General features: G+C 48.9%; 1 protein-coding gene and 1 non-coding gene across 2 annotated transcripts in view; both read left to right on the top strand.

The window, feature by feature from the left end:
- The window catches only part of VSTM2B (V-set and transmembrane domain containing 2B), a 31,294-nt gene extending 18,908 nt beyond the window's left edge, over positions 1 to 12,386 (top strand). Inside the window, 1 exon segment of the mRNA XM_014583994.1 lies at positions 11,834 to 12,386. Coding sequence (XP_014439480.1) covers positions 11,834 to 11,959 — 126 coding nt within the window. The 3' untranslated portion in view covers positions 11,960 to 12,386.
- LOC114006034 (U6 spliceosomal RNA) lies at positions 10,461 to 10,567 on the top strand. Its single transcript, XR_003547808.1, has one exon. It is a non-coding gene; the product is annotated as a U6 spliceosomal RNA (small nuclear RNA).
- Positions 12,387 to 15,083: the final 2,697 nt, after the last annotated feature.

The following is a 15,083-nucleotide window of genomic DNA, read 5'->3' as shown; positions in this document are numbered from 1 at the left end:
TCCATTCTCCTCTCAGGATCTTGGGCACGCACGCACAAGCGCCCGGCATGAGTTTTAAGCTACCGGGTCCAGGACGTGAACTGCAGTCGACTATGTGGGAGTCCAGTGACATAGCCATTACGCTAACTGCTGGATCCCATGCCACCTTCTAATAGGATGATTTAAAGTGGTTTATAAAACTGACTTTATATGGGGGCTGGCAGGTGGCATGGTGGTTGAGGGTGCTGGATTCCCACGTGGCACATGGTCTACCATGGTTCAAGTCCCAGACCTGGCAGCTTTCTCTCTCTCCCTTTTCTCTTTCTCTGTCTCTCTCTCTCGCTCTGTCCCTCTCTGGTCAAATTTAAATAAATAAATAAATAGATAGCTAGGTAAATTAAGTTAAATAAAATAATTCTTTAAGAAAAAATATAACTGCATATGGCATAATAAAACCATTTTTTCATTTAATTTTTGCAAGAGGGCATGTGCTCACCAGAGAGAGATGGGGTCAAGGGCAATGGAAAAGCACCCCCTAAGGGTAATGGGAACAATATTTTCTTTAATGAAGAGACTGGAATAAAGGGAAAATTGAGGCAAATTTTTAAAATTATTTCAAGAAGTTAGACAAGGAGATGTATGCCAATAGTCCTAGACAGTTGAAAGTTTGGATCACTGAGGCAGCCCTGTGCCTGAAGCAGAGCCATGAGATAGACCTCTCAGCTAGTATTTGGTTTTATTTTAATTTTTATAAAGCAAAAATCACAGAACTTTTTTTTCAACAGAAAACTACATTCTTTAGTCTGCTAAATGTTTCTTCCCTTTTCCCCTACCACCCACCCTCTACCACCCACTCCCCTCCCTTACAGTCTTTGGTGTCTACACTTATCTTCCCTACTATCATATCTTCAGATTTTTCCATTTCTGTCACAGAAAGCAGACGTTTGGTATATTTGGAGTGGAGATATTCAGTGTGTCTCTTTCAAAGTCTGGTCCACTTCACTTAACATTATTAGGTCTTCTATATTCATCTACTTTGAATTGAACAATAGGTTTCATTGTTCCTTACGGCTGAGTAATAGGCCAAAGTACATATATGCCAGAGCTCTGTAATCCATCCATCAGTTTTTGGACACCTAGGTTGATTCCATTCTCCCAATTTGCATTTGAAGGTCAAAAATGAGATGCCACATGTAATGCATCCGGCCCAATGTCTGATGCATCATGGACCAGCTGGGATGTCTAAGGACTTTCATTCATTCATTCATTCAACAAACATTTTGTGAGCATCTCAGGGTATAGGCAGTGTGCTGGTGCAGCTGAGAGAGTCGTGGTCTCTACTGTCCCAGCTTACCCACTGGCAGAGGAGGCACGTGTCCAAAGGCAAACACACCTGTGGCCACCCACATGCAGCCCAGAGGAAATGGGACTTTCTCTGGAGTCAGTAAGACAACTGGGACTTTTAGACCTGATGTCTGAAGGAGACAAGTGGGATGGGAAGGAGGCAACAGGCAAGCAGGGGAAGGAGTCAACAGGCAAGCGGGAATGCAGCAGAAACAGCAGTATGGATGGATGATGGAGCTGGGGACAAGAGCCCAGAGCCCTACAGGACAGGGTGGGAAGGCAGGGCGGGGTCAGTAGCCAGGTGAGAGGTATCAGGTTTCCCCACCTTAGAAGAAGCCTTGGGGACCAGGGGTGCAGGGCTGGTTTGTACTTTGCAATTGGAAAGAGTACCCTCACAGTTGCAGCAGAGTGCCAGGGTGCAGAGTGACTGGTTTGCGGGGTCAGTGGATGTGAGGAAGCCAGTCTGGAGCTATGGTAGGGCTCAGGTAGGGCTGATGTGAGAGGGAGGGTTAAGGACCAGAGCAGGGTGAGCGTTGGGCAATAAAGGGATTAAAAACCATCTTGGGGTTGCCTCTGGACTGGGCTGGGGAAGATGGATGGGCTTTAGACTGCCAGAAAAAGGAAGGGTGACCCAGCAAAGCAGACAGCATGAATGAAGGTCTGGAGGCAGGACTGCATGGGCATACCTGGCCCCCAGGTAGCAGCCCAGTTTGCCTGGACCTCAGGTCACCAGAAAAAGTGTGGGAGCAGCAGAGGCAGAACTGGTCATCTACTGGGTGAGGTCAGGAGGAACTTCCAGCTAGCCAAGGAGCCTGGACTCGATTCATGTATGTCAGGGAGTCACTACTGTATGGCCTTAGGCAAGTCACTTAACCTCTCTGGACCTCACCTGTAAAAAAATAAAATGGCTTCTCCTTCCTAAGGCTACTGAGAGGGTTAAAGGATAAAGTTCTCGAAAAGGGCTGAGTACAACTCCTGGCATTGGGTATCACTTGCCTGTTAGCATCTTACAGCCTCCGAGGTTAGCAAATCCCTCAGGGACACAACCCCACCATCCCCTCCTGGGGAAAACCCTAACACCCACTGTGGTAGGTGGAGCTGCCACTCTCTCTGCAGACAGGGACAGACATGGCCACAATGGGCTTATTGACCATGTTCATTAAGTGACACTACTAAAGGATCATTTGGGGCAAGAACTTATTTTAAAAAAAAAAAAAAAAGGAAGCTGGAAAGGAGTTAGCAACAAAGTTGGCTACATTAAAAAGCCATTAAGGGGACAGCAGGTGGCATGGTGGTTAAGGTGCTGGATTCCCACATGGTCGACCATGGTTTGAGTCCTGGACCTGGCGGCTTGAAACTCACACCAGGTGTGTGAACATGTGTGCCCAAAATCTGAGAGGAGGATGGAAGAGAAGGGACTATAGCACGATCATCCCTCCCTCAGAGGATTTCTTACTTTCCCTCTCTGTCTCTCTCTGGCACATGCCCTAAGGCAAAAACATAAAAAAGGCAAAAAACAAAAAGCCATTAAAATTCAGGAAAAACATCTTATTCCCACTCTCCCTCCCCTGGAAGTGGCCTGAAGCTGGGGTCCCACTGAGGCATTGGAGGAAGGAGGGCTCCCCTTCTTGGCCCTAAGAGGTTGCATACACGGTGGTTAGGTGCATGGACAGCAGCCAGAGTGCTGGCTTGAGTCCCAGCTCTGCTGTTTATCTTAGTGTGGCCTCGGTCATGCTGCAGATTTAGCAGTAAAAACCTAGGACACCAGTGAAGTTTGAATTTCAAATGGATGACCAATAACTTCTTAATATAAGTGTGTCCCACTTACACTAAAAGTATCCATGTGGTGGCCTGATAGTAAGGCGCTGGATTCCCACATGGCTGATAATAGTTCCAGTCCCAGACCCTGCAGCTTGAAAATCACACCAGGTGGAGACCAGCAGATGGTGAAATGGTGATGTTGCTTGACTCCCACATGGCCAACCACAGTCTGAGTCCCAGATCCAGAGGCTTGAAACTCATGCCAGGAAAAATTGCTCTTAAAAAAAAAATCACACCAGGCATATGCACGCATGACCAAAATCCCAGGAGGTGAGGGGATTGCAGCATGGCCATCCCTTCTAGGGGTTGATTTCTCATTTTCCCTCTTTCTGTCTCTCAACAAGCACACACATCATATGGCAGTTCCTCTCCCCCCAAAAAAGTATTCATTGTCTAGCTGAAATTCTTCAGTTGCCAGAAAATTCATGACATATTTTTCTATGCAAAAATATGCATGACTTTTCTGACAACCCAATCATTTAGCAGGGCTTCTTTTTGTTTGTTTGTAGTTTTTTTGTAGGTTTTTGTCAGCCCACCTTTGCTGCTACTACCCTAAAAGTATCAGGCTCTGTGAGCTTGGTTTTGCTGTAAGACCTCAGTTCCAACACCAGTAGATCCTCATGTCCTGTCTGTGAGTGGGGCTGCTTACTTGGGGCTGAGGAGAGCAGGAGGCCCAAGATCAGTCCTTGAGAGCATGAGCTTCTGCCATGACCAGAGAGGTAGGACATGTGAGAAAATCATTTATGGGGCAAGGGGAAGAAAAGAAGGTAGAGGCAGAGGCTGCATGAACAGCACAACACAGACATTTGTGCCAAGCCCTCTGCCTGAGTTCCCAGGGAAGGCTCTCTGGAGGAGGCAGCACTTATTCAAGGCTTGACAGACAGACAGATCAGACCTAAGCAAAGACAGAAGAGGGGGATAATCATTCTGCAGGGTCAGCCTCCAGGCACTTGGACTAGAGTATGTGCTGGAGATAGAGGGCAATGAGGGTGAGGTTTGGGAGCATAAGAGTGAAACCCCTAACTGTGACACTGAGCATTTGGCTCATTTTCCTGTGGGCACAGGGGACCCATCGGAGGTTCTGCAGCTCAGAGCAAATTCCCCAGGTGTGTAGGAATGAGGAAAGCATGCACAGGTGGTAAAGGAGGCAGGACAATGCGTTAGGAGGCACTGCTGTCCTCAGACAAGGCAGAGGCACAATTTGGAGCCATGGCAGGGAACAGAGGGTGTAAGAAGGGTTACCTGAAACAGGTGGGTGACCCCCACCTCTGCCTCCATGTGCCCCAGGACCACTCGGGTCCTGCCACTGTGTGGCAGGGAGCTGTTCTCTGGGTGTCTTCCCCAGTGACGTATCCCCGACAAGGACAGCTTGTCATCACACCCAGGAGCTAGCTGGCCCAGGAGGGCCGGGAGATGGAAGAGCTGGGCAGGAGGGCTGTGGGCTGGGAAGGACAGGCCAGCAGGAAGCCATCCACACAAGACAGATGGGCCCACATCTCTCTTCTGTGCTCTTGCAGCTCTGCGGCCCACGCGCGACTTTTCTTTCAAATATCTCTATTTCCTTTCAAACCCCACGGCATTCGCTGCTCCTAGTTTTTGCCCCAGTTACCAGCACACATTAATTTTATGGCAGAAATTAATTCTACCCAAATTCCGTTAGTGCTCAATTATGCCTCGCTGACTCCCTGTGAATAAATATCCATGAAGAGACTTTAATTAAAACGTCAACAAGGGAAGCAGCAGCCCCCTTGCAAGGTAGCATCTTCTGACGCAGCAGCAGGCTGCCAGCATGGTATCCTGGGTGCAGCCCAGAGCCAGACTGGCAGACCATCCCTCCAACACTACCAGGGCAGGGCAGGCTCAGGGGCTGTCAGGACCAGCCCCAACCCCATCAGGGAAGGGGCTTGCCTGGTCATACGACTACACAGAGACAGAGGTGGGCTGAAGTCAGGCTTCGGGGCCCTACACCTAGGCTGGTTCAAAGACTGCAAACTCAGACACCCACAAAGGGTCAGGGCGAGTAACGGATATGAAAGAAACAGGCCACACACGAGGAGCCCAAAGGCACAGGGGGCTAGGACGGTAACCAGCAGCTCACTCTGGGGGTCAGCAGGGAGTGATAAAGGGGAGATTCTTGCCACAAAGAGTGGCCACCACTGGTGCACCCCAGCCAGCCGCTGACAACACAATCATCTAACAGGGCTTCATGCGGTTTTTTGTGCACCCCTGCAGACCATAGTTCAGTGGAAAAGTGGCCCAGCACTGCTGGCTTTTGGGCCTTCCCAGCAGACACCCAAATCTATGACTTTATGTAAAGGTCTTCCAATTTTTGCATGTTAGATTAGAAGTTACAATCTTTAAAACTCTGTGTGTGTCAAACTAGACCCTTCTATAAACCAGACTCAAACCTCAGGTGGCCACTTTATGTCTTTATTTCATCCCCGAACCTTGTAAAAGATGTTTTGTAACCAGAGAGCAAGGAAGGTGGAAAAATATTAAGCGAGCAGTCTCCAGGAGTGGCCCAGACCATGCCCTCTGCCAACCCTGACATCTGGACCAGATGCACCTCCCCTGCAGAGAAAGGGATGACTTCTGAAGATCACTCTTTTGTTCTCATTCTGGAAGCCCTTGCAATCCAGAGAAATTCATTGCACTCTGGCTGCAAAAGCTGGGAGAGGAGCCTTCTCCTTGACAGGGGTGTAGCTGTTTGCTGTACTGTCCTGGGTGAAGCTGGTTAAGCCATGGACCCAGGGCAGGTGATGGGGAACAGGAAGTAAGAGCTGCCCCGAGCAGACAGGCCTCTGTCCCCTTGGCTAAATGGATGTTCAAACTTGGCCCATAAAGACCTGTAAAGCTGAGGTTGTGGCCATTTGGGAACAGCCCTCTTGTCTCATTCTCAGATGTTAGGAAAAGAAATAGAGGGACCAGCAGATGTCATAATGGTTATTTTGCTGGACTCAGGTGGAAAAATATTAAGCGAGCAGTCTCCAGGAGTGGCCCAGACCATGCCCTCTGCCAACCCTGACATCTGGACCAGATGCACCTCCCCTGCAGAGAAAGGGATGACTTCTGAAGATCACTCTTTTGTTCTCATTCTGGAAGCCCTTGCAATCCAGAGAAATTCATTGCACTCTGGCTGCAAAAGCTGGGAGAGGAGCCTTCTCCTTGACAGGGGTGTAGCTGTTTGCTGTACTGTCCTGGGTGAAGCTGGTTAAGCCATGGACCCAGGGCAGGTGATGGGGAACAGGAAGTAAGAGCTGCCCCGAGCAGACAGGCCTCTGTCCCCTTGGCTAAATGGATGTTCAAACTTGGCCCATAAAGACCTGTAAAGCTGAGGTTGTGGCCATTTGGGAACAGCCCTCTTGTCTCATTCTCAGATGTTAGGAAAAGAAATAGAGGGACCAGCAGATGTCATAATGGTTATTTTGCTGGACTCCCACGTGGTCGACCACGGTTCAAGTCTTGGAAAGGGACTACAGCTCTCTCCTATCCACAGCTGTGCGAAGGTACCACAGACCCCAGCAGGGGCAGAAGTTACTTCTAGGGAACAGGGAAGCCACCGATAGCCCTCAAGGATAGGCAGAGGAAGTAGCTACCGTGACTAGCTGTCCCACTGGTCAACAGAGGAGCAGCCCTCTGTAATCCTGGTGCCCTAGAGTGGGGGTGGTTCCCTCAGTGCTCTGTCCCACAGTACAGACCAAATACCCCATATTCATGGGAGGCCAGGCCAGAGTATGGGGACTGGCTATCCCTCTCTTTAGTTTCCCCTCAGGAACCTAATTCACAAGCATGGCCTTTAGGCAACTGGGCAAAGAACGGGTCATAGCAGATGGCTGTGGCTTTTATCATGAGATTAAATGACCTCAGAGCTTCCATAATGTTTTTTCACAGAGCATCAGAATTCTGTTAGTGCTGGATAAATAGAAAAGAGGAATTTCCCCATCAGAAGCTCTTGCTCTGGTACCTTTGGTGTGCCGACAAGAGTGGAGGGGGTGGCTGTGCCCATTGTGTTCTTTGAAGGGTCTTTTTTTAATGACTCTAGTATGTCTTTTATCCTGTGCACCATTCTAGATGATAAAAATTAATATTCACTGAGCCAAAGAAGCTTTGATTTCTGTAGGAATGATTAGCACGACGGTGATACTTGTGCAATATGAAGAATGAATCAGCTACTGTTTCATCAGAGGGCTTCCCTCACCTCCCAAGCAGCCTGATTTCGCAGCTTAATCATGACAAATAAACTTCTGTGTGCTGCAGTGCTATTCCTGGTACCCCTTAGGAAAGGAGGAAATAGATAAAGAGACCATTAGCATCCAATCAACACAGCAGCCTCCACTCCAGCAGCCCGCTCTGCCTAATGCCCCTAGGAACACAGATGTCTCCACCTCACATAAGGAAAGAGGCCACAGGGGTAGGGAGGAGATCTCATTTCAGTCAAGCCACCTGCACCCTTCCATCTCTGTCCTGTAGGGCCAAGGTGTGCTGGGACCTGTCAGCCCAGACAGCAATGGGCAGTCCCGGCTCCCTGTAGGAGACAGTGAGGCCAGGGTGTGGGCAGCAGATGCTGAGGAGTGTCCAGCAGCCAAGTGCTAGATGGTGGTCCACCTCCCTTGGAGGAGGTATCACCTTCTGGGAGGGTAAACACTGAGTTCTAAATCATGGCTGTTGTGAAGGTCCCGCTTCCTCCATGGCTGGCCTGGAAACCTACCTTCCTTGGTCTGCCCTGATTGCTTTAGTTAGACCATTAGTTCTTCTCCACCCCCTTTCAGAGAAGTTGTGATGTTGTCCTTTCCTTTATTATTTAATTTTGCAGGAGGGCACATGCACTCCCAGGAGAAAGGAAAATGAGAAAGAACAAGTGAGAAAGTTTCCCCTTCTGGGGAATGGCCATACCACAATCACTTTTCCATCTGTCCCTCCTTTTAGGATTTTGCGCACACGCATGCATGCACACACACACATGCACACACACACACACATATACACACATGCTCAGCATGTTTTTCAAGCTACTGGATCCAGGACTTGAAACTCACAGTCAGCCATGTGAGATCCATCTGCCTTAACCACCACACCATGAGCTGGCTTGACATTGCCCTTTTCTGTAACATCTGTTTGCATATGACTCAACTGTGTCCGAGGCATTTCTGTTTATATGCTTGTATCGATTAACTCTTGCTATGTAATGAAGAACCCTCAAACTGGCGTTGGGGTACCACCACAACCAGTTATTTAGCTCATGATTCTGTAGTTTAGCATTGGGGCTGGGCACAGTTATGCAGTTCTTTTGCTGATCTCATTGGGCTCCTTCATGCATCTGTAGTCATCTACCAACTCACTTGGGGGCTGGGTGGTCTAGAGGGACATTAATGGCTCTTATCCTTCAGCGGGCTGGCACAGACTTCTTCACCTGGCAGTGGGTTCCAAGAGCCTCAGAGAGAGGGCAAGCCTCGAAAGCACAAGCACTCTTCAAGCCTTTGCTTGCATCACAACTGATAATATGCCATTGGCCAAAGCAGGTCACATGACCAAGCCCAGAGTCAGTGTGGTAGGGCACTTTTGTAAGATGCTAGAGGTGGAGGGAGGGAGGCTCTTCTGGTCATTTTTGTAATCTACCACTATGGTGTTGCTTAATTTGGACCACAGCCTACTGAAATATGTCATGCACACCTGATTGGGTTGTCAGAAAAGTCATGATGCATTTTTGCATAGAAAAATATGTCATGACTTTTCCAATGATCTAATCATTTTATGGAGCCATGGACATTCCCTATTTTATGGAGTATGACACAAGACCCAGAAAGGTGAAGCCATATTGCCTGGGGTCACACAGCAAGCTGGCAAAAGAACTGGTCAACAGAACCACCTGTTCAGTGCCAGTCCAGTGCCCTATCCCACCTTTCTTGGTCCTCCCCACCTCCAACCACGGCCATGCTGGGCCAGGAAGAGAGTAAGGTACCACCCGGGAGTCAAATCCTCACTAAAAGACATCTTTCAACAGAGATACAACAGTCCCTGGCCTCTGTCTTCCCCAGGCATCAGCCTGGAGGGGTTACCGCTGCAGCCTTCCTACCTCTGTTGCATCTGCCCTGGCCCGGCACAGAGTACCAGACTGGCTGTTTCAATCTGAGGTCTTTTGAAAATCTTGTTCAATGTTCAAACATTTGAATTTGAGAGGGTGAGACTGTAATCATGGCAATGACTAGCTAGCAGTACCTGAGGCACATTTAAGTTTCTGCTTGCATCTCCTATGCCTGAGGCCAGAGTTACCTTGCCTGGCTCACCAGCCCATTGGCATTTTCTCCTGCTGCTGCATACCTTAGGGTCTGAGGTTCTATGCACATCCACACTTACACACTTTGTGTGGTTGTGTCTGTCTCACTGCTTCTGAGTGTCAGGGTTTGCAGAAGCATGAAGATTTGAGCCAGGAGGGGGACCAGCAGTTAATGTAATGACTATGTCCCTGGACTCCCATGTAGTCGACTGCGGTTCGCATCCTGGATCTGGTGGTTTAAAACTCAACGCCAGGCACGTGTGCGTGTGTGCCCAAGATCCCGAGAGGAGAACGGAGGAGAAGGGATTGTGGCGTGGCCATCCCCCCCCGGTGTGATTTCTCGCTTTCTGTCTCTCTCTCTCTCTCTCTGTCTGTCTGGCAAGCGCACACACCTTATAGCAAAAACCTCTCTAAAAAAAAAGAAAAAGATTTGAGCCAGGAGATCCGGGAGGCCCGGGGGGCCCATCTGGCCACTTGGCCCTTGCATGCTCATGAGGCAGCACTGCACTTCTGTCGACCTGATCCCCGGTTCCCATACACCTGGTGCTGGCCTTCCGTCAACACATCCATCATTGCCTCTACCCCAGTTGTTCCCAGTGACTCGTGACAGTGAGCAGCAGCAAAGCAGGGCCCAAGTCTTTGGAGTGGCCACCTCACTGCAATTCTTCCTGTGGCCAGACGGCCAGAGGCCAAGTGTCAACCAGAGCCAAGCTGCAGGAGCGCCAGTGGTGATGACAGACTGAAAAATTAGGATCTGAAGAGGAAGGTTAGCACATTTGGATTCGCCCCGTCCTTGTGCTGCTCAGCAGGGATGCAGAACCGTGGGGAAAGATTAACCATGGACCAGACACGTGCTCAGTGGTCAGCCCTGCCCCCTTGTCATTGGGTTGTTTGAACACAACCTGTTTTTCCTGAAATGGATGAATGGAATCCTGGAGTTTCAAGCTGGGTCATTTGTCCAACTTTTACACAGCGAAGATGGGTACCCAGGATGAGAAGTCTGTTAGCAGAGACAGTTATGGCCAGAGCAAGAATGATTAGGGTGCTCGCTTCGGCAGCACATATAGTAAAATTGGAACAATACAGAGAAGATTAGCATGGCCCCTGAGCAAGGATGACATGCAAATTCGTGAAGTGTTCCATATTTTTTGAAAAATTGGATGATGACATGGGCTTTGGTCTTTTTGACTAAATCTATTTTGTAATGTGTTCAATAAAAAGCTGAACTCAAAAAAAAAAAAAAAAAAAAAGAATGATTAGGGAGTGGGGGAAACACCTGGCATAGAGAAGACTAGTTCATAGTGCTTCTACCTGGACAGGGGAGAAAGTCGTGCACTTGCCAGCCTAGCGAGGAAGCACCAAACCACTCCCAGTGACACTGGAAGGAGCCCTGGCAGTCAGCTGAGTGAAGGTGTGGCATCTGCACCATCTGGTGTTGACACAGGGAAGGGCCACCTGCACCCCCTCCCTGGAACTCCAGCCCAGCTGGCAAGATGGAGTGAAGCAAAGAAAGAAACCTCCAGGTGGTGCAAGTGAGAAAGACAGGTCTGGAGTCTGCTACTTTTAATGCACTGGACGGTAAGGGAGCTAGCAGTGACATCCCTCAGGGTTTGGGCAGCACTGAGGAGCATGTGGGGCACTTCCACACTTGCTCCTCCTAGGAGCCTGGAGGTGGCATCATGATTCCCAGGTGAGAAACCGGGTACATGGGTGGACTTTCCCCAGTTACATGGAAGTCCTTGAAAGAGACGAAGACTCTGAGGCAGATGGAGAGCAGGGTGGGGCGAGCCCTGCCCATGTAAGGCAGGGTAACAGCACAGGTGATATGGCCTCATGGACTCAAATTAATGGTCTCATTGGAGAAGCAGGTGGGAGTGACTCAGGCAGAGCTAGGATCATTCCTCTAGGACCCGAGCCCATCCACCTCCACCAACCAATAATTTATGAACTCCCCACAGCAACCAGAAGGGTGGACTGTCAGAGAGGTTGTGGAAAGAACACACATGCCTCAGACAGGGATGCAGGGGAATGCTGATCTGTGCAGTTTAGGGCAGGGGGAGCCGTGCAGAGTCATGGCAGAGGAGGAGAGGCTGGACTTGAAATGCTCAGGACACTTTGCAGTATTCAGGTAGGTAAACATATTGCCTTTATATTAAAATAAGGTAATGATTTGGATTTCAGAATGTAATTATGTATACCCCCCTCAAGCCAGCCCCTAACCACAGTAGACTCTTGAACAGTGACATCTGTTTAAGAAAAAAAAAAAAAAAAAGGCAGCAACAAAATGCTTTATCATCCAATCCAAGTAGCCTCCATGCACCAGCCTCCAACTGAGTGCTGAGGTTAAGAATCTAGACCTTGGGAAATCTCACTTTCCCAGGGCTTCTCTGGTCAGGAGCTGCTAGATTCTCGTGAATCGGGTTAATGGTGCCTGTTCTCTTGTCCCCTGCAGGCACTGGCCCTAGCTATGCCACAGATCCACTCCTGTCCCTGTTCCTGTTAGTTCTGCATAAGTTTCTGCGCCTGCTGGTGGGGCACTGACAGACGTGGCCATCCTGAGCACCTCTGCAGCACACACAACCTGCCCGGACCCTCAGTGAGGAACACGCCACCAGATGGACACAGAGAGACTGAGAGAAGCATGAAAAAGTCCATGTGGAAAATAAATAAATCATATTTTTTGGGGAAGTTACACAAATGTAGAACACCTTAAATAATGCATCTAGTTTCCAAATAAGATGGAGTTTGGGCCATGCAGTATGCATGGAATCAATGATTTCTCTACTTCAATGTATTTTTCTTTTTTACACTTTTCCTCCAAGTCTTCATTTTGCACGAACTGTTGAGCAGTTATCTTTAGGATAATATGAAAAAAAAAAAAAAAAGTTGGGTCAAAGCCTTTCTGACAAAGCGAAATATTTTTAGTAGATTATTGTGTCTAGGATTTTTTTTATTTACTTTTTTCTTTGGGGGCTTTTCTTTTTTTTATTAAATTATTTCTTTTGAGACATTTTGATTAAAAAAGACACATCTTATCATGATTAAAATTCACTGTCAATAATATTTATTTTTAAATAAAGATTGGAAACAAGGTCAGACACTTGTTTATAAACTGTATTGTATATTGCTGAATAACAGTTGAATAAAAAACAACTTTGAAATAAGCTTTCTACAGCCCTGTATGAATGTTAAGCCCTGGTGACCACTGCAACCCTGATATAGTAACTCCTGTTCTCTGACGCCAGCTGCATTCCTGGCCAGATGTCACCCATCATGGGTACAGCACCCAGCACCTGGCTGAAGCATGTGAAGCAGAGAGGAGAACCTGGCCAGGGTCCTCTAAAGACAGGAGAGGGGCCTCCAGCCTGGTCCTAAGGGAAAGAAGGTTGCTAGGAAGAAGCCTGACAGAAATCAAGAACCAGTATTTCCCAATTCGTTGTGCAATGCAGTTGCCCCCTTGGGGATTATACAGGTGTGCATTCCTTGTGGTTGGCTTCGCTGCTAGTTTGAAGAGGAAACTGGAGAAAAGACGGCCTTTCTGCACTCTTTTTCCCGGGGCTTCTCTGGTCAGGAGCTGCTAGATTCTCGTGAATCGGGTTAATGGTGCCACTAGAGATGCTTAAAGCCTCTGAAATTCGTGAGTTTAGAGCAGATTATACATGTCTTAAAGAAACTTACTCGCTCAAGAGGTTATTACTCCTCAGTCCATGACAGGATCCCTTTATATACCTGCAGTTTAAACAAGGATGGTTGTCATTGCTATAGTTTACCGAATGCCTCTATTCCCCACTGGCTGGGCATGTGGTGAGATTATGCGTCTTGGCCTCCTGTGGCAGGTGGGAACATAGCCCTGGCTGAAGAGCTGTGAACGGAAGGGCCAGGGACATGCATCACTTCAAGTCCAGGACATTTGATTGTTCAGGGGAGGCCCTCCAAAGCACTCTTTTCTCTAATACGACAACAGGCAACAGTGAAAACAGCCTGTGTTCTGCCACCCTGGGTCCTTAAGTGACTTCAAGAGCAGAGCCTCCCCTGCTGACCAGCACTGCATATGCCGCTCAATGAGGAATCAGCCTTTTGTCATAAGGCACTGAGCTTTGGGAGTTGTTTGTTATCGCAGTATCACTTGACCTGTCCTGCTTGGTTCCACGCTCAGTGGACTGATTCTGTCCAGCTGACAGGAGTCATGCATTTGGACAACCCCCCATGAACAGAGACCCTCAGCATGGAAGCTATGTAAGAGGATGCCTGTGTAAAGAAAACCTTGGACCTGCCACTTCTGATGGATACATTAAGTTGTTTCACATTTCATTTATATTGATCAGCACCCATCAAGCTGTAAATTTAATCATTTTGTCTGGTGGATAGTGATTCTGTCCAGAAGGATCATCTCTTTTTATAGTTAACTCAATACTGTGGCGGACTAATGTCATGTTAAATACTGGCCCTCTGTGCTTGAAAAGAAAAACACACTTCCCAGACACCAGGTTGAATGGAGACAATGTGTCCTGGGTGACTTGGTGCCAGATCCCTCCAGGGAGGGGGAAGCTGGAGAGCCACTTCCAATCACCAAAACCAGACCCCTCTGTACAAGTGCCGTCAAGTTCCTCCTTGGCAGCACCTGACCCTTGGCATGCTGCACACAGAGAAGGGGTGGCAGGTGTGCTTTGGAAAAACTGCTGTTCTGGGCTGCCCTTGTGCCGCACAAAGGAAGGCCCTGGGACACAGAGGAATAAGACCTTGTCTGCCTCCTGGGGACCAAACACTTCCAGGATGAGGCTGGGCAAGTTCCTCCAAAGTGGAAGCTTAACCCCTCCCCCAACAGAGCTACTGGAATTCCTATGAGGTTGTAGCCAAGAAAGATGCTAAAGCATTTCCCGGATCCTGGACCCCCATGGAGCGCTTGCCAGCATCCCAGCTGGGCTGGTTCGGCTGGTTCAGGGCCCTGGACACAAAGCAAGAAGTCCCATGTACACCTGCAGATCCACAATGCAGCTCGGGGCTCTGGGCTTCTGCTCTCTGGGGTCCCTCGTGCAGAATGAGGACAAAGAATGGGCAGCCTACCTTCAGTTTTATGAAATGCATACAAACCAGGAGGGACAAGTGCCCACCAAAAATGGAAAACATGGCACTGAACTCACTACCCCAACTGCCTTTTGCTTTGGATTTTGGTTTCAGCCCAGGGCAGACATGGGCTGAGGTCCAAGGACAAGATGATTTATGTCCATTTGAGGAGAATGCGCTGTGATTATTCAGGAGCTCTGGTCCCAGCCTGTGAGGTCTGCTTGAAGGCACTCTGGAACCACGGCTCAGAATTGCCACTCATCCCAGCAAGAGGCTGGGGGAAGGATGCACCACCCTGCAGGCAGAGGCTGAGTGGGAGTGGAGAGAAGCTCAGGGAAGGGAGGTGAGGGGTGGCCAGGCATGCTGGGAAGAGAGAGTCCTGCCCCAGGTCCTGCATCCTCGTTGAGAACGGTTACCCCCAGTTGACAGCACCTGTGTGGCTGATGCCCCCCTCCTTCAGGAAGCAGGCAGCAATTGGGGCATGGCCCTGGGAGAAGGACAGGAACTCTCAGAGTTTGCCAGGAGGCCCTGACATTCTGCCTCAGTGCCACATTCCTAGTTGTAGCTCTGACTCAGAGAAAAAGGGCTCTGTCTGACGGAT

The sequence above is a fragment of the Tupaia chinensis genome, unplaced genomic scaffold (genome assembly GCF_000334495.1).
Source record: "Tupaia chinensis unplaced genomic scaffold, TupChi_1.0 Scaffold145396_1, whole genome shotgun sequence".
Lineage (NCBI taxonomy): Eukaryota > Metazoa > Chordata > Mammalia > Scandentia > Tupaiidae > Tupaia > Tupaia belangeri.
The sequence above is the reverse complement of the archived record's forward strand: the minus strand, read 5'-3'. Positions and strand labels throughout refer to the sequence as shown.